The 20,331-nt window shown below is 40.2% G+C and overlaps 2 protein-coding genes across 6 annotated transcripts in view; one reads left to right on the top strand and one right to left on the bottom strand.

The window, feature by feature from the left end:
• Positions 1-7,875, bottom strand: part of ckap5 (cytoskeleton associated protein 5) — a 54,355-nt gene extending 46,480 nt beyond the window's left edge. For 4 of the 5 annotated variants that reach the window (XM_039807929.1, XM_039807932.1, XM_039807933.1 and 1 more), the window contains exons 1-7: positions 7,763-7,875; positions 5,460-5,557; positions 3,766-3,959; positions 3,298-3,504; positions 1,481-1,652; positions 522-654; positions 307-407 (exon numbers count right to left, since the gene is read on the bottom strand). In XM_039807929.1, coding sequence (XP_039663863.1) covers positions 307-407; positions 522-654; positions 1,481-1,652; positions 3,298-3,504; positions 3,766-3,959; positions 5,460-5,516 — 864 coding nt within the window. In that variant the 5' untranslated portion in view covers positions 5,517-5,557; positions 7,763-7,875. Of the gene's footprint in view, positions 1-306; positions 408-521; positions 655-1,480; positions 1,653-3,297; positions 3,505-3,765; positions 3,960-5,459; positions 5,558-6,669; positions 6,680-7,762 lie in introns of all 5 variants that reach the window. The other variant, XM_039807931.1, reaches the window with a different exon arrangement.
• A 2,125-nt stretch (positions 7,876-10,000) lies between these two features.
• Positions 10,001-20,245, top strand: c8h11orf49 (chromosome 8 C11orf49 homolog). The gene is made up of 9 exons (XM_039809727.1): positions 10,001-10,250; positions 10,476-10,578; positions 11,193-11,323; positions 11,659-11,743; positions 13,538-13,623; positions 14,028-14,235; positions 14,775-14,884; positions 17,235-17,298; positions 17,922-20,245. The coding sequence occupies exons 1-9, from the start codon at positions 10,169-10,171 to the stop codon at positions 18,088-18,090; spliced, it is 1,038 nt and encodes a 345-aa protein (XP_039665661.1). The 5' UTR covers positions 10,001-10,168; the 3' UTR covers positions 18,091-20,245.
• The last annotated feature ends 86 nt before the right edge of the window (positions 20,246-20,331 follow it).

Below are 20,331 nucleotides of genomic sequence, written 5' to 3'. Positions count from 1 at the left end.
CAAAAACGTTGGGAAAAGCACCAAAAAACAAGTTCACCAAATTCACCAGATTCATTTTGACCAGGAAGGACAACAAGTCTTATGGTCACAGGAAGACAACCCAAGGGGTCAGTTTTGCTGGAAACGGAAAGGATGTAAGGTTGCGGTACAGAATAAACAGGAAATATTTGGGTGAATTTTTGGTAAAAATAGATAAATAAAAAACAGTGTGTAGGGAAAAGAACCAATTTTAAAAATCCTCGCAAAAGAATCACTACACATACGACTCAGTTTTTTCACCCACCCCTGATGGTTACAAACACGTACTATTTTGTCGTAGAAGTCTTTGGGCATCTTGGACAGAATCTCCACAGCTTCCAGCAGTTCATAAGGATCCACTGCTGCCACTGTTTCCTCCTCATCCTCTCCTGAAAGAAGAACATGAAAAAGAAATGGCACCCGATTGACAGTGACTCTACAACATCAAAGAAAAGTTTGTATTTATAAAATCGGTTAGCAGTTTGCTACCTAGTTAAACCTACCATCAGACTGATCTCCAGCGTGGGCTTGTTGCTGTTCAAACTTGGCCTTCAAGTCCTGCTGTGAGCGCAAGAACCTGGTCTGCTTGGGAGGAGATGAAGGCAGCTTCACCCACTCCTCCTCCAGCTCCTTCAGCTGCAGGGACAGAGAACAAACAAGCATTGTTTAGTTTGACTTGATTCTGAAACCTGAACATTAAAAAGGTGGGTGAGTATGTGCAGTAGGGATGTCCCGATCAGTTTTTTTGACCCGCGATCAGCTTTTTTGACCCGCGATCCGATTAGATTTTTTAAATATTGAATATCTGCCGATACAGAGTCCCGATCAGATACTTGTATTTGCTCAGATAATAGAGCTGCACACCGTTTTTTGTTTACAAAAATAACTAAGTAAACAGAGTAACTAAAAAAATACACTTAATTTAGTGCAGCAAGTGAGTCTTTTCTCTCAACACCAAAAAACTGTTCTCTCCCAGCACACCCCCAACCAAAGAATAAACAGTTTTAAGTTCCACGTTGGACAACAAAAACTAAACTTCTCGCCTCTTGCGCTTAATAGTCAATCTTTGATTTTCTTCTCGTGTTTACCGATGTCGACAGCCTGGAAGCGTGGTTTCCTGGTGAAATCACGGAAGAAGTGTGGAGAATTGGAGTAATCCGCTTCTGTAAAAAACGGCTAAGAAAGAGACTTTTACTTGTTGCCAAGGGCCGGCAAGCGACGATACACTGGATGGACCCTGGTGAGTGGCTGCGCCATGTTGGCTTGAAAGTGCCGGCATCCAGGCAGTCTTTGTGTGATTAAAAAGGCAGCGATCACTACAAGCGGATGTACATGATCGGAGTGAGGTAAACGGGGTGGATGCCGATCCTCGAGAAGTTAAAAAAAATAATAATAAAAAATCGACTCTGAGCCGATACTTTGATCGGGACATCCCTAATGTGCAGTGATGACTGTGTCCCACCTGTACAGAGGTAATATTTTGCAGTGGTGGTCTCAGAGCATCCCGGATCCATTTGTAGATCTCTACAGCAAGCAGCTTGACTTCGTCTCTTACCGCCTTCTCCCTGGACTCAAACTGCTTGGATAAAATCTTCACTATTGGTTTCAAAGTGATGATCTTGGATCCAAACTCACTAGGGGAAGATGACGACAGACCGAGAGGTGACAAATGGCTTGTGTTATTGACAGGAGAAAGAAGACTGCTCTTTTGACAAGCAATAATCAAATTGATATAAACAGCTTTCGTTGGGGAGGATGGTCAAATGGGCCCATTGGTACTTTTCTACAGGGTCACTGCACTGCTCTACCCAAGGAGACAAACAGTACTGGGAAAACGGCTACAACATTAAAATGATGAACTGATAGACATATCAGAAATATACAATATTCTTGTCAATTACACTAAAGAAAAATTTGACCGAAATACCTATGGCTGAATACAGCAGTTACACCAGGACAGAACCGTACCATTGACAAATATCTTATCAGTTCATTACATTTACATTATTTTACATCCAGGGTAAAATAATATAGTTTGCTGCATTGTTCAGTCATCTTTAATGTTTTGCAGTGAAAAATAAAAACCACATTAAAATCAAGTTTGAATGTCACCATTTGAACTCATGTAAGTCAAGGTAAGATGACAAACAAGTCTATTTTCCAAACATCAGACCGTTTATTCTCAAATGCATTTTGACTTTAGTATTATATTTTAATGAGTGAACTACATTTTACACACGCTAAAATGTATCTACACTAGAGGTGGAACAAGATCTCGTGATATTAACATGTAACGAGACTTCTCGTCGAGGTAAAAATTGTCACAGTTGGTCACAAGTGCAGAGCAGCAGCCAGTAGACGGAGTCTGACCTGGTTGGTCTAATGATACAAGTGGCTTTGAAGATGAGTCTGGCTTGGACCTGTTAATTAGCATAGACGATCCCTGCCCGTTCGCCAAAGTTGAGTTAACTTTAGCAGAGTTGCTGGTGAAACCCAGCGTTAGAACGTACAGCCGCTCTGTCTTACTCGCCACACACCCACACACACACACACACACACACACACACACACACACACACACACACACACACACACACACACACACACACACACACACACACACACACACACACACACACACACACACACACACACACACACACACACACACACACACACACACACACACACACACCCACCCACACCCTTGGTTCTCTGAGTAAAGACTATTTTTCCAGTTGTATTTCTTAATTGAAGTTTTATTTAAAATAGTGTTAAAATCTTATCTCGTGATCTTAATCGTAATCTTGTGTGCCGAGTGTCTCGTCACACCCCTATTCTGTACAGTTCCTTTGTTAACACCAGCCAAAAGCCATTTGATGTAGCTTCTAGCTACAGTATTGTGTGGTTGTTCGATTGTTATTGTCTACCTAGTTTGCCATTATTAACTGCATGGAAAGCAAAGGCAACATACATGTAATAACATCGGGGATGGTCGTTTTACATCTGCATTTAATGACAAAGAAAGCTACTAGAACTGATAGATAGATAGATAGATAGATAGATAGATAGATAGATAGATAGATAGATAGATAGATAGATAGATAGATAGATAGATAGATAGATAGATAGATAGATAGATAGATAGATAGATAGATGCTCTACATAGCATATCTTTAAAACATGTACATGTAAACAACCTTACTTTTAACTAGTCCCCAATGCGTTTACATTTGGAGTTTCTTAGTGTGGTCATTCTAACCAAGGAAAGGACCTGACCTGAGAGCCTTCCTGAGTGTCTCGATGCAGGACACCACAATCTTGGGGTTCTTGTTGTCCAGTCCTTTGAGCAGCTCATCTTGAACCACCTCAGCCTTCTCTATCTCGATGTACATCAGACAGATGTCGGTGCCTAGCTCCTTAGCACGGGCCTTTGGCTGGTTGAACACTTTGGTCACCACGCCAGACACCACCTCACCTGCCGTCCTGTAGCAAAGGGCATTGACAAAAACCCGGCCTGTCAGAACCATACTGCCTGGACATCGTCATATGCATAATCGTATGAACAAGGTTGCCTTACATGGACTTTTAAGGTCAGTAAAAAAAGAAAGAATGAAAAATAAAGCATTGATGCATCACCTAAAAGGATGAAATGTGACATTTTAAATGATTGAGTGTGAATGAGTGAACAGCATGCCCCAACCAACGTTGCCCCCAGATGATATTCTTGTTGGAATTACTACTTACTTGCCAGCTACATGTGCATTCTCAATGAAGGCCAGGGCAGCCTCCAGACCTTTAAGCTGAGCCACAGCATTAGAGTCAGTGACAAACTTCTTTATCAGGCCCAGGTACTTCCCCCACTCTGGACTCTTCTCATCCCCTATCTTCTGGAACAACTTCAGAGCTTCTTCATAACCATTCAAACGGGCTTTCCACACCTAAAAGAGCAATGGTCACAGAAAACAGGGTTAAGGACAGAAAACTGTAGGCTATACAAAGTCAACACAAAACTAGATATTCATGGATAGGTTTATCTTCCTTAAAAAAGGAGACTGAGAAGTATGACTAGAAAAACACACAAATGTCTTTCCAGTTCCTGGTGGGGAAATGGAAGCCTGTACATCAATAGTCTTGCTAACAACAGACCAAGCTCAATAGATTTAAGATTGAGCATTGGTCTGGGGAGTCTGCTCTGTATTTTCTCTGCACAAGAGGCGTGACCAACGGGCATAGTTCAAATGACTCTGTACGCAATTGGATAGTCCTTCAACCAATCAGACCAACGATCCGGGTGACGTAGCAGCGACAGCGGCATCAACGGGTAGCTGCGCTTCGGGGGCCGGCTTGTTGAATATAAACAAGAAGCTGCTTGCCATTGCTTCTTTATCGTCATTGTGTCAAACCCGCCAATAGCGCACAAGGTGGATAAGCCAGTTTGTGATTGGTTCCCGCAAAATTGTGAACGGAAGCAGGAGATAAATGTTTCCAGACCGAGCTGCAGAGTGAAATCAAATCGCCGGCAGAGTGGGCGGGGTTTACCCAGTGTATGACATCGACAGACCAAATCGCAAATTAGTCTTTTCCCTTTCCAAGGGGTGTTATCACGGGTCGTAGATCAAAATGCCTCTGCACGCAATTGGATAGACCTACAACCAATCAAGAGCGACGAAACATGTGACGTAGCCAGGGTTTACGTTAGCCGGCATATCAGGGATAGGCGCTATGCGGTAATATTTTTAAGCACTGGCATCAGAGGTAAAAAAATGGAGAATCACAAAATTGAAAATCAAATATCTTCAGAGAGATCAAATATCACAGAGAATATCCAAATAGTTGAATATTCAGGTACAGCCCTACTCTGTACTATGTGAAATATGTCCTAGTAATACAGAGGAGTATTTTTACTCCTGTTTTACCCCTTCAGAAGTAGTTATATTGAAATTTTAAGAACAAACTAACTGTGACCTTTGCTTAAAATTATACCATTAAAATGTTAGGCCATACTGCCCAGGCCTCTACTGGACTGTATAAAGCATTCTGACAAGCAGCCATTTAGGACCCTGATGCAAAGCCATTGTTTGAGACAAGGAAAAACCAAACACTATAAATAACCAATAATCATATGGCATCGCATCATTTCCTGATTAGATGCTTACAGTACATTGTATTCAAACTGACGTCCTGCTCGTTTGGTTTACAGGGTACTAGTAAAACTTGGATTAGATGTGTGTATTAGTTTAATCCCACACTTAAAGCCTTTTGGGGATAAGGATTCAATAAACAGGGTAAGCAGGTCTGTATTGTAAGAAAGATTACCAGGTGGGTGAGACATCTCCTGTCAGAATTTGACTTAAAGGAAACAATGTTAAAATGAGTGAATGAAACTGAAGTGAACTGCAGAGAATTTCATTGAGGACAAACTTCAGTCAGGGAGTCACCTTGTGTTCACATTTCTGGTCGATGGGAAGCTTTATCCACTCGCTATCATCCCCCATGGTGGCCGCTCGGGGGTGGGCTTCCCCAAAAAGGTACTCAACTGGAAAACAGCATTATTGACAATGGGGGATAAGTGGCTTAAAAACAAAAACCCAAATTTAAAATCAGAAAACAAATGGCTTTTCAGCTGCAGCCGTCACACTCACACCTCATCTTGAGACATTCAACAACACTAGGACTACACAGGAGCAAAATACACTAATAATTATGACCGTTGTGTTGAGATAAACACAAATACACACTGGCCCAGCATTTTCCAAATTGCCACAGGGTGCAGCTTAATACACAACATATTCTGCTGCTGTAATAGAACATCTACTATTCACCTATCTGCCGTATGTACGTAATGTAGATCAGTGGTTTTCAAACTATGTCAAGTGATTTAAAAGGAAAAGTGGAACATAAAAGCCATGTCCATATTGTTGAAACAAGCAAACACAGGGATTTCTACTAGAGCCCAACCCATAATGGATTTTTTGAGGCCAACATCATTACTTGAGAATAAAAGGCTCTGGTTAAGTTGCTGTAACAGTCTATTTAAGCTCAAGTCCTGTAATGGTGCTTTACCCAAAAAAATTCTTTGTCTGTTTTTGTCAATAAAAGAGAGTTTGTGTAGTTTGTGAGTTCTTCAGTTGCAATGTCACCGACTTACTGACATGCACTCACTTTCACTTGAAAGCTTAAGCATGTGATTGTCTAATGCACATTTAGGGAGGGGCTATGGGTTCATATTTCATATTGCTCCAACCCCAGTCTGATAAACAGGCTAAAGACATCACCCACATCTCAGCACAAAACAGTCAGCTTAGAGCCAGTCTTACACATAAGCAATGCAAACTTAAGAGATTTTTTCTCTCCAAATAGTTTATCGGCATATTGATCTACAATAGTATCCTTAAAAGTTCTCAACACTTTCTACAAACGTGTGACAAAAACTTTTTACAAGACCTTTTGAATGGAAAGAACACCTAACTTCATTAAAAAAATATGCCAATTTAAATGTGACCGTGGTTATTTATTAAGGCAGGTGCACAGGTGACTTGATACCCTTGCATCACACTCAAAGACCGCATGCATCTACTACCACCAAACAACACGTCCTTTAAAAACATTTAAAATTTAGACATGTCACCATGGATTACTAACGCCCACCTGAAAGTTCCTGTAAAAAAAAGAATCCTTGTTATTGACAGTGTGATATTTTGCTCAAGCAACGAGCTATTGTTGCTTGCATACACAATCGAAACTATGGGTGGGTGTACACAATCTAACAAAACTCATTAGTAATGTGGATATGTCCAAGCAGGCAAAATATTCAGCTTCATTCCACTTTGATACAACAGTCTAGTTCAGAGTTGTTTATCAACTAACGTTGATAAAGCCTTTAGGACTAATAAACGCCACATTTACGTTAGATTACAATAACGTTATAAGAAAAACCACAGACCATAACTTAACATATCTGATATATCACCCAGCTGTAATTAATCCCAATTATACATCGTGTTTTCCCAAGTATGACAGATAACGTTGTGAGCGTATGCATGAGGGAGGTAGCAGTAAACCGCCAGAATTCTGACTGAAATTTTGAACTGCATACAAGAATGAACACAGGGGGGCTTCAGGAGGACGTGCAATCAGAAACCAGCCTGCACCATCAAATACACCCAGTCAAACTGTGCCATCATCTAGCTAGCTAACCATTCCGCTGGTTGTTGTCACCCATTTTAAATAAAGTCTAGGGGTGTCACCAATGCGGTTTCCAGTTTACTTAGATTGGGACTGGTCACCATATTATCTAGCTGTCGTTAGTTAGTAACTTAGCTAACGTAAGTCAGATGAGCGCCATTAACTAGCGAACTTAGCAACGACTGTGACAGTTGCTAGGTTCGCACGTTAACCCGCTCATTCTGGTTGAAGCAGCTAACGTTACAGCAAAAATGCAAGCAGCTCACATTGACGACACATATGTAGCTAGCTTGTTAGCATTTGTAGTATAAACGTATTACGTTTAGCAGGTGTTCATAACTAGCTAAACCTTATTGACTGCTAGCGGTGGCAGCCGCCGTTAGCTGCTTAGAAACAAGGCTATGAGCTAACCTCCTTCACCAACCGCCAACACAGCCAGGCCTAACAACGCAGTTCACAACGACAGCTGCAGAAACACAACATCCTAGCATGCTAGCTCAGAGTAAAATACGAGTTTTAACTAAAATGAGAAAATAATTGCATATCGCTGGGATACCTGTTTGCGTCTCTAAGAGACAATACGATGCTGGCTGCCCAGTTCGATGGGGATGATAATGGGATCACTAGTGTACAGAGAGAAGCCCAGCCGAGCTTTACAAGCATTGCCAGTGCCGCCCAGAAGACAACATCCGGTTCTAAATAAAACTGACATCTAGAAAGTTTCTCGATTAATACAAAGTATCGAATTAATTAACATATATTGTGTAGTAGAAAACGTAACGTTAAGCAAATCAACATTTCGGGATACAGTTTCATTTGTTTATGTATTTCTGTGCAACTGAGACATTTTGCGCTCTTATTTTAATGGCACCAATTTCCGGTCCTATCACCGCTGCCTATGTCAAACTTGTTGCAGCTTTTTGAAATGCCTCCAAGGGCGGAGAGACAGAGGAGGGGCGGAGACCGGCACCACCCTGACTACAAACATACCTCTTGTGTTTAATCATAGACTTTGTATAAAGTCACACTGCATTACACATTAATTACAGACTAGGAAACAGCAGTACACCCCACATTATGTTGGATCCACATTACACATTTACGCATTATACAGTTTACTCTTTGGGCGTCCCTATTTGTCAATAGACAAAGCCATTGATTGGTTGCATTTGAAATATGGCCCGCCCCCAAAGTATGACATTCTTTTCTGATTGGACCCCCACGTGCATTGCTTATCATTGGAAGAGATTTGATTAGCTGCTCTAAAATTAAGCCATTCTTGTAACTATAAAAATATTTCCATTATTGGTTCGGATGAAATGTCTATGAGGTTGCAAAGGAGGCTATAGAAAATAATAACATTGATGGTAGGAGGAGAGGAAAGGATGATGTTTTTTACAAAGTTCAAAGGAAAGATGGGAAAATTAGGTGTGTTGGAAGGAATAGGAGAGATGAGACAGTAATGTTAATACACTGGACTAAACAGTACACTATTCAAAATAGGTAAACATAAAACAGGTAGTAGATGTGATTACTGTGGACAAGAAGAAACAGTAGAGCATGTTATACTATATTGTTAGAAATATGAGGAAGAAAGAAGGCAGAATATCAAAAGACTTCAGAAATGTGTGTTATCGATTACTATTAAAGTATCCTAGACACATGATCTAAAATGAATATTGTAAATACCAGACATTCTGATCCATACAGTTGGTGGGCAGTAATGCACAGAATTGTTGTTAGCTGCCAATAAACCACAAAGAAGAACAAGAACAAGAACAAGAAGAACAAGAATAAATTAATTCCTTTCATGTATTGCCTTTACACCTATTTGACTAGTCTGCAGGTTGTTCATCTAAGTACATATTTTTTACAACAACAAACATAATAGAACAATACACAAGCCACTCAATTACTGAAAACATATAGTTAAATTGATTTAACAATATCAGGACACAGCACAGCACAGGATACAGACAGATTCATTTCAAAGACACAGAGGCTTACCACTCAAGTAGAGAAAGCCATTTTAGTTTTTTTGAATTACATAGGCTTACATTCAACCGTTTCTACCAGCAACACTCCAAGAGACTTTATGCAAAAGATTAGTGCCTGATTGTGCAGAGTGTAGGCCTACAGTAGAGAAAAGAAGTGCCACACATTATTATACTAACATATGTAAAAAAGCACTGCAGGAGAACAACACTAAAATGGAAAGTGAGGACAGTACCGCAGAGAGATATTTTGAAATATTTGCTAAAAATAATATAATAAAACTACTTTATTGCTCTCTATGTGAGCAGGCAAGTGTGGGTTTGCTTCAAAGAGAAGTACTGTGTACTTGATATAAGAAAGACACAACATATTGCAAGCAAACCCGGATATAATAAGCATTTCACTTAATGATAAGCATAAAAACACAAACAAGGTATTTAAGTGAAAAATAACATGTTTTTGATTTCATGATTTCGACGCTTGAATTTATTATTATTATTATTATTATAATTATTATTATTATTATTATTATTATTGCCAAAAAAATAATGATACTTTTATAATAAAGCCACACTGAAAGTCACGCATATAATAATAATAATAATAATAATAATAATATTTTGTATTTATTATTATCATTATTATTATTAAATAATGATAATAATTATAGTAATAAATACATACAAATATTATTATTATTATTATTATTAATAATAATAATAATAACATTATGTTGAAAATACAAAGGAACCTTTGCGTGCTGTAATGTTCGGGGGCATTTAATTTATGTAACTCACAACATCCTGCTGTTTCCATGGAAGCCCACCATGTTAGGACCTAGGACCAGCAGTCAAGTACAATGATAGCTAGCAAAATCCCAAGGCTACAGAAATTACATTTATTAAATTGTGTACATAGCTAGCTAGATAGTTCGCCCATCAGAGCTACACACACGCCAAGTGTATTCATGTTAATTTCAACGTTATCACCTATAAGGGCGACCAGAATGAACCGTTTTAATTCCACCGTCCCGGATGACGAGTACCTTGGTAGGTTAGCTATGTGTTAGCTGTGCAGTGCTAGCTAACAGTTGAGCTCTTTAGCTAACGACTTTTTTGGTGTATATTTTAATTTAACAGTCGTGAGCTATCTAATCATCGCTCTGTCACGTCAGTATATCGTCAATGAATTGAAACTATCAGCTAAGCTGTCATAGTTTTTAAGTCTGTCTTTGTATCCGTACGTGTGTGATTGTGTGTTTATTTCTCTCACAGCGGACAGTAATGTATTGTTCTACCTGAGTGATGCGGTGACCCAGCTGCTGGAACATAAAGAGGAGTACACCCAGTTCGGGGTGATCCGTTACTTTGCAGAATAGTATGTTACACTGAACACATCACAGTCAGTCACCTATTGGTATGGTTGTTCTGTAGGTCTGAAAAGCAGACACTGGGAAAACGTTTTGACCGATGGCTACAAACATATTTAAGTTACATATCTCCACAAAGATGCCATTGGAAAATGTATAAAATAATGAAACTTCAATTCAGTACAGTTTGGCACACATTTTCATATTGCAAACTGCCCCAGAAGAGCTTGTTCAATATTAGGTAGCCTATTCTGCTTATAATCACATTTATTCAATGATTTCCTTTGGAAGAAATGTATTCTAAAACAGTGCTAATATGTGATCATTTGTTTACCTAACAATTGCCTACAAGTGTACATCTTAACACACTTCTGTGTATAAAAGCCTTTTGCAAATGTAATGCAGAAAGCCAGTGAGACAGTTTCCCGCTTTTGTGCTGAATGTACAGTATGCAGCAAATATAATCTAAAGTGAGACGTGTCTACACAGTCTACTGTCATCCTATCCTAGCTGAGATAGTTGATGGAAGTAAAGACAAGTTAGTGCATCATGTATACAATCTTTAACTGATTGATGACATGACTTTTGAGGTGTGTTAATTTGTGTGTGTGGGTGTTTGTAGTTTCAGCAGTGTAAAGAACAGTAACCACGTGCTCTTCCGAGAGTATAACTACATCAGGGCCACTCCTCATAACAGAGCCTCCTTCATCAGAGTCTTCTGGAGATGCTACAGACAGATTGGCAAGAATGGAGGTGAGTGAGAGCCAGAAATAATTAGAATGGAAACGTTTTCTGTTTTGGTTATAGTTAGCTTGTGATAGTCATTACATAATCGTCCCTTTCTCTATATAAGGCTAGGTTTATGTTATAAGTTATAAGACTCACATTGCAAAGTCCTGGTTATTACAGACTGTTAAGTGAATTATTAATAGGAAGTCATGTCAGTAGTGTACTGTCATTAGTTTCCAAATATTAATTCCTTTACTTGCAAAAACCCACTTGGCTAGACTGGTTGGTCTTTAACATTTAAACCAGGGCTTCACTGTTGTATATTCTGTACTGTAACTAAAGTTAGTTTTGTATTCCAGACTTACTGTCCATGCTGGAGTACAGGTCGCTGCTGCAGTTATTGTGTCCAGACTTCCCTTTGGAGATATTGCAGAGTGCAGCCAGGTCAGTACACAACCAGACAACACACTACACCCGTCCCCTTCAATACATTTTTTTATTTCAACTCTTTTGAACAGGATTTCTTTGTACTGTTGTTCGCCATTCCTAAGAGGTTACACCTTTGTTTGTTTGGTTACCACAACTTTAACATTGCATGCTGTGAAAGTCTGTTCAGTTACCTATGAGGATTAGTATGAGGTACATACTGTAGCGCAAATAGGATGGCCATTTGTGTAGTATTAAAAGTACAGTGCAGTCTTCATCATGTAGTTATATTGTATATACTGTACATGACAGTGCTGTATGTTACAACAGGCCTAACAAGAAAATTTAATCTTTCAGTCCTTGTGTGAGGAATCTTCTCTCCTCATGCCCTGCACATTTAAAGACCCAATATTTTTACCAGCTGCGACAGCGACGCTGGTATTGTTTTCACTTTGTGTGTGTTTTGAAATCCGACACAGACAGACTCTAGGCAGCGCTTTTTGTAGTCATGGCACGTGTCTAATGTATGATTTATAGCGTCGCAACCGTGCAAGATGCAGTCGAACTTCACAGGTGTGTGGATCAAAATCACGGCAGAATACCAAAATGCGTGTGGCTGGGAAAGGGTACTGAAAGTAGGGGGTTTTACGCCCCTTGGCCCGACAACTGTGCAAAATATGAAACTTTACAAATCAAACGGATCAAAATAGGTGTGTTCTGACTAGGGATGCAACAATTATAGATTTTGTTGGTACGATTATAGTCTGAAAAATAATCACGGTTTCACGATTATCACGATTATTATGCATTCATTAATTTCACTGCTAATGTATGAAATTACATGAACACTCTAGATTTGAATGTGTTATTTATTGCGGCCTTAAATAACACAGTAACAGTTTTGAATGTTTAGAAAATGATTATATGGTCAATCATGAACATTTTCATTTAAATTCATCTGAAAATATTAGAGACTAGAGGTGAATCAGTCACACCACAAACAAAAGCCATGTTGTCATTGCCACGTTATCATCAGTGCACTCAATGTAAATGCAAACTTCGGCTCCTGACTGTTAACTGTAACGGTACCGTTAAATTAAACATTAATAAAAAAAGTCGCTAGCAAGCTTGCAGCTGCTGCTGTCCTGAAGTCGGGGGCTGGCTCTGCTCTGCGTTTTCCTGGTGTTTGCTAACTTTATGTAATGTTAAAAAATTGCAGTAAATTATCCCATTGTCAAGGAGGTTTAATAAGAACTGCACACACCGCTACACATAACTTGCAGTCAATGAACACTCAGTGTAGCAGAGCCTTTACGATTAATTAACCATGACGTTTTAAAGCGCGGTTAATAGTGAAATCGGTTAAGCCAGAAGATGGGGGAGAAGGAAGTAAGGAAGGAACCCCCCCCCACACAAACACCCAAACACACACATTTTACGCTCCTGGCCTGAAAACCGTGCACGATACAATCACGAACCTTTACAGGTGTGTAATTTACATAAAAATGAAGGCCGAGTTTGAAAATGAGTGTTGTGCAAGCAAGGGCTCCGGAAGTAGGATGGTAGGAAGTAGGGAAGCAGGCCCTCAACCCCTGGAATCGCGACCGGTGTGATCCTCTCTAGTTAAATGTATTTTCATGTTGCATACTCCTCAGATTTTTTGGTTCTTAAGCGCATACTGTTTTTTTCTTTGACACGTGTTACTTCTTAAATTGTTGGGTCCCTTAATGACCAGTACACCACTGGACTTAAGTGGTTGATAGAAGACTGGTGTAAACTGTTGTTATCTGCTTTTCTTTTCTTGTCCTGTAGAATTGTTCTAATGGACGACGCCATCGACTGTCTGATGTCTTTCTCTGATTTCCTTTATACCTTCCAGCTACAGTTCTACTACCAAGGTACAATAAAAACTACTGTTTCATTTTGGCAGTTCACTCAGTGGAGCTGGAAACTTTTATTAACATGGGTGTGTTAATCACTGGCATTTGTTTCAAATTATTTCTCAATAGAAAACAAAACAGTTTAAAGATGTAGAGAAAAAACGTGTTCACCACACTTGAAGGATTTCTATGTTCAGATATCAGATGTGAAAATAATAACAGAAACCTATTACCTACCAGTATTGAGGGCGGAATCATCTTATCAGAAGTGGACAATATGGAGTTATATCACATTTATATCTAATAATGAATTTATGATGAAAGGCAATGTTAGCAGTCTAATTCCATTTCCAACCAAAAGCTGAATAAAACCGAATTTAACCCACGGACTTCCAACTGCCCGTAATCCTGTGTGTCTGTAGAGTTCCTGGACAGCGTGCTGGTGATCTACCAGGATCTGTTAGCAGGGAAGAGTCCTAACACTGTCATCGTCCCCACGTCCACGTCCATCGAGCAGCTCCCCTCTGCCGCTGCCGAGGAGAATGACAAGGAGGAGCAGCAGCAGGACGGAGTGGAACCGTCCACTCTGGCTCAGTGTATAGATGCCTTCTGTGACAGGTTCAAGCACAGGTAAAACTCACATTCCAGTCCTCACTCACTGGGACCAGACATCCTACAGAAACTTGCTATTATTTCTTATTTTTTAACAATGTTTTTATAATTTTCATTGCAAATACAATTTTCAACAACCTTGAAATCGTACTTTGTCACGATTTCACGTGACAAATAAAAACTGATAGATTGATTGTATATGATGACAAGTGGGAAAGGACTGATGACGTCAGTTAAATTTCCTATTTCATGGGAACGCACATAACCATTATATTTATACTTTATACTATAATTATAACTAGACAAAAAAAAGCGCTAACTAACAGACTGTGTTGATGATGACAATCCCTGAAGGATACTGAAGTTGAATGAAATTGAATCATTATTAATTATTTGAAAGTGAGAAAATTAATTCCCTTTAGGGGCACCAGCGGCTGTGGCCCAGCACTCATCTATGCAGCAGCTGAGCACAAACTGGACTGCTTTAACACTAATTGTAGCACTTATTTGTTCTTATGCATGTGTGTTTTAGCTGACTTTTTTGTGTCTGTGTGAAGTCATCCTCCCAGGTCCTGTATGAGGGAAGTACTGGAACAGTTTAACAAAGTGTCTTACTACAGCTTCCTAATGGGCCTGGCTAAACATGAGACCATCAACCAAACTATAGGTAGGTTTAACATTACTCATTAATCTGCTACTACTTCTACCACTACTACATACAAAATGTTACAATTACATAAGTGTACAATTGTATGATTTGTGTAAAGGCGTACACAGTTTGCTTTACGATTATACCCACTTTTATTCAGATATCATACATGACTTGTATACATTACTACATACCAGAGCTGTGAGACTTGACTTGGTGGCTCGTAAATATTGAAAAATGTGCACTGGCGCCACGAAGGGAAGCCGAACACCGTTTTCTATTTACTGGCCTGACCTATGTTGGACCCTGTATTATTTTGGCGGGTTTTAGTGTTAAGCCCAGTTCATTCTCCATAGCAACGACTTTGTGTATGTCCATTCTAACCTCCGACTTTCATGCTTTTTTGGTAGCTGGATTTAATTTGTATTTTAATTTGTAGCGTCTAAATATGAATGTGGATAACGTGATAGTGAGATGCTTGCTACAGTTGCATTTCTAGTGATGAATCGGCAAAAAATGTTTTATTTCTCTGATTCGCAGCTTTGTTCTAGGCACTCTCTCTCTTCAGTCATTCTCTAGCTCGCTCGACCACATTATGGTCGCGGGTGCTCGTTGAGCCTCTGTCTAAAACTCTGCCATTTCGACCTGTTTACAGTTTGTAACATAGAAATTAAATGGCTTATGGATCATTTCATTGCTATAGTTTGTAGCTGACTTTACAAGCTGACTTGTCTATTAGCTGCTGAAACAGGTGACGTTTCCTTACATTCTAAAACCAGCCTCTGGAGACTTGAGCAGATGAGTCGCAGGCGACACCGTCAGCCGGCTTGAGTCGAGCTAAGACGGGTCGATTCAGACCGCTGCAGCCTTTTCCTGCGACATTTTAAAACAGTTTGGTTTTGTCGCAAATCTTTGGTCTGATCTGAGCTTTAAGGCCCGGACACAATAATCGGCCGTTGGACAGTCTGGTGAGGTCAGTGACTAAAGACTGTTCTGTGTGTTCCGTGCCGTCGTCCGTCTGAGGGGCCGTCGTCCTTCATTTTGGCTGATTTGACATGTATAATCAGCGGGGCGGGCACTGCTGGCAGTCGAACTCAAATGACCCATCTGATTGGTAGAGTGCTAACCCGGAAACGGGGAGCGGAATGAGCGTGACTAGAGTCTCTCAAAATCTGACAAATCTTTTAAACTGACCTTTGTTGATCTGAAATGAATAAAGATTCAGCAACTGCATGGCCTATTTCTCGCTTAAAATGTTTTCAGAAACATGTTTCGGTGAAGTATTTCAGTACAACATGAGATCGTATTCTGAACAAACCACCCTGACTTTTTGTCTTTGAATTTCCAGAGAAACGAGACCCACGTGACGCGTTCGTCTAATCAGCTGCTGGTTTAAATTTTTGGGCGACTATACAGATTAGCGCCGCCTGCTGTTATGGAGACGTATTACGTCTCGTAGCTTTGGTGTGTTCCGAGGCACTTTTTTAACCAATTTGGGGAGACTGATCAGCCCAACTGCCTTTTCTGCCGATGTTTGGCCGTAGGCTCTGTGTGTCTGGGCCCTTACAGTAGGTGATACCGGGGGTGGTTGTAACACTTTTTCTCTAAGCACTTATAACTCGCAGAATTTTTGTGTTATAGCTCACACATTTTGACACAAAGTACCCCTATTTGTCTACTACAAATAGCAATGTTTCCAACTTTTCCAAATATATCACATAATTCATTAATTGATGTCAAATACAAGGAGTTCCATTGTTACCACCTGCCCCACTACCGCAAAACGTGTAATTTCGTGTCATCCGGCAGATCTCAACAGACCTCAGTTGCTCTGCTCCACGAGGAGCTCCGTGCATTGGTGCCACAGAGGAAAGCCAAACACAGTTCATCTAAACACAATGCCCACACTGCCATGACACAGAGCTAGATTATAATCAGCAAAATACTGTGGCTACTCTTCAAGTAGCCACACGCCGGATGTGATGGTAGCACTCATCCAGGAGTACCCGAAGCACCACTGCTCACACTATTAGCGGCACACAAATATTCTCTTGGCTCAATAACTGCTAGTCGTGTGGAAATACTTTTTTTCATCATGAGCGGCAAGAGGCTTCGCTGAAGAAATTGTTAATAAATAATAATACGGTGCCAAGAAAAATAAAGTGAACTCTTTTGAGTTGACTACATTTATGCATAAATCCATAAAATGTGGTCTGATCGTGTTTTATCTCTACAGCTCCTGGATTTGTCAACACAAGTGACCCCTTTTACATTACACCAAATAATTAGATTCAATACACATTTATGGAATATCCAATTAATACTGCTTAAAAATGTTGCATCTTCTCTTTCGTCCCTCTTTCTGCAGGAGCATTACCCAGCAAGGCTGAGTTGCTCATTGACCCAGAGATGGACCAGGAGCTAGACAAACTGTGAGAGCATGCACACACACACACACACACACACACACACACACACACACACACACACACACACACACACACATTTCCAGTGACAGCGCTCACAAATATATAAAAGCACCAAAAAAGCAGCATGTCATAGGAACTTTAACATATAAAGAATAAAAAATTACAGTAAGAAATGGGGGGATGGAGTGGGAGTGGGGGAGGGGGGGACTTCTCCTAAAGTCCACTGTCATCTCCAATGTTTTCTTGGGGTTTAACTCCAGGTGGTTCTGACTGCACCATTGGACCAGCTGTTCCACCTCCTGTCTGTAAGCAGACTCATTGGGTTTTTTGAGGTGAGGTCGTTGGTGTAGAGGGAGAAGAGCAGCGGCTGAGGCTATGATATAAGGTGCCACGTGCTCAACAGATCAGCATTCACACATTCACACACCAATGGCAGTTCAGGAGCACTAAGGACACATGGACATGTAGAATGCAGGGGCCAGGGATCGATCAATTTGTAGCAACCGTAGATGACTGCTCTACGTCCTGAACCACGGCCGCCCCGTCTTCCTCTTTCTTGCTTTCTTTTTTCCTCTCTTCCATCTTTTCTTCTCTTAATATCTCTTTCCTTGTCCCGTGCTGTCCAGAATTGCCCAGATCTCAGTGAGTCCTGGCAGCAACAGCAGTGGCAGTGCAGTGGGGGGGCTGAAGGAGGTGCAGAGGAAGGCCTCCCCCAGAAGGAACATCCACCACAGGAGGAAGATGGAGGTGGAAAGCGATGGTTCCACGGAAGAGACCGACTCCTCTGAAAACTGAGCTCTAACCTTTCAACAGTCTGTGACATGTCACCTTCCACAGTGTGTCCCAAACACACTGAGGCTGTGTAGTACACGTGGCCATTATTTGCTATGTAAACGCATAGGCGTAAATCGCGGGGGATTCTGGGGGGTCAGGACCTACCCTATCTGAGGGTTGCTAAAATCATTAAAAAAACAACAACAAAGCTGTGTATTGTAAATAATGTAGAATATATAATAAAAAATAATTGTGTAGGTAGTGTCTATGCTACACACACAAGTACGTCCGTTGGGAGCAGCACCGTTAAGAGAGATGGTGCTGGGTGGGAGAGAGCAAGGTTTAAATCGCTTCAGTAGCATTAGTTGTGGAACTCCAGTAAGTAGACAGGGCTACTTTATTCACTTTAAACATCGGATGAAGTGATTTTGTTTTTCTTCCTGTAATCCAGATGATGCTGTGTCATTAATAATTTGGTCATGACAAAATATATTCCCATCAGTCCTCTATGTTAGCGATTATAACGTGATCTAGCTTGTTTGGCAGCTTGTTTAATAGCTTGTTGGATAGTTAGTTAGCTAGCTTGCTTTCACTGGTTACAGAAAATGAGCCAGCTGGATGGTTAGTTAGCTTTGCTTGCAGGGGGTTCAGTTCTCAGGTCAGCATCATCTGTATTAAAGAAAAGAATCACTTCATCCAGTGTTTAAAGTGAATAAAATTGCTTGCCAGCCTACTTATTGGAGTTCCACAACTACACATATCCTCTACAATGTACAATTTTGGATGTAATGATTAGTTCCGTCTCCTTCAAAAATTGCTCTTGAGAAATTTCATGTTTATTGTCCCCGACAACTGCTAGATGAAATTTACGCCCATGTTAAACCCACAAACTAGTAGGGGATAAGCGCACAACGGTGCAAGAGAACACTCCACGTCGCGTCAGAATACGCCATTGTCTTCTTTTTGTTCAGCATTAATGTCGAGAAAAGCAGTGAGCAATCAAATGAAATCAGTCACATCAGAAAGTCCACATCAGATTACCCCTGTAAGCACTGGATGCTACATATTGTTCTCTAAATACTGTGTGGTCCGAATGATGTGCAAGTCTCACGTTATTATGGAACCCACGCAACTTCTAGGAAAGGCACGCCCTTCAATCGCATTCACACACTACTATTGGCCAGGCATCCATGCTTACGCTAGGTAACATAACCCGATTTGTTCAGGTCCAATCCCCTGACCAATCGGTTATCCTAACCTGAACCACTTGAGGTCAATACCTAACCCCAACCAATCAAGCTGCTTCGTAGAGCGGGCCTTTCCTAGAAGTTACGTGGGTTCCATAATAATGCGCAAATCCCATATCTGCACATGGTCATGTGACATGTTACTGCTCTGCGGTGGCAGGATGTTTTGAATTTTACTGTTGTCTTACCAAACTAAATGTTTGTATTGGTTGGTAGTACTGCTATTTATTTAGCTTGTGATGAGTAGTACAACCAAGCTGAATATCAGTCCAGTTAAGACAAGTATTTACAATCCCTGAAATTCTGTTGTTGTCATGTCAGAGAAGCCTCTGAATCAGCATTTATACCATAGCATCATGAAACACCATAACTCTCCACTAAAAGTTAAACTAATTAAGTAGTTTTAGGTACTGTAAGTGAGCTGCTCCTTTTATTAAGCAAAACAATGCAGGTTTCATTGCTCGTTTTACAGAGTCACTGGAATAACAGATAGAAACCTCTGTCATATTATTCACTGTAAATGCTTGATTTTTCATAAAAAGCTGCACTTGATGTTAGCAAACCAACCTTACTTATTAGCTTTTTATCACACTGTGGATGAAAATAAGTATTGTAATAAGTCCTACTTTGACTGCAATGACAGACACGTTCTCGATGTTTTTCAATCTCTTGTGTTGAGCATGTTAAAGAACAGGAACTCTAAAAACAATGACAGGAAATTCTGAAGGAATGTTTCTTCCTCTCCCTGCCTGTTCATAACCTACTCAGTGAACAGCTCAAGCATAAACTGTATTTACAGTGTATTAAAGTTATTTATCACCTTTTTTTTTTATTTGCTGAAAAGAATGACATGAAGCTTAATATGCGAAGGTGATATGGCACAAATGAATATCCTCACTCATGAATAATAAAGATCTGTGAACTGTGAATCGTGATCTGGATGATTTCTGTCCTAACTGATATCTGACTCTGAGATATCAGAGTGTTATTGTGGTTTGAATAGGGTCTTCAAGTA

This window comes from Perca fluviatilis, chromosome 8, assembly GCF_010015445.1.
Source record: "Perca fluviatilis chromosome 8, GENO_Pfluv_1.0, whole genome shotgun sequence".
NCBI lineage: Eukaryota > Metazoa > Chordata > Actinopteri > Perciformes > Percidae > Perca > Perca fluviatilis.
Note: the sequence above shows the minus strand (reverse complement) of the source record. Positions and strands in the feature narration are given on the sequence as shown.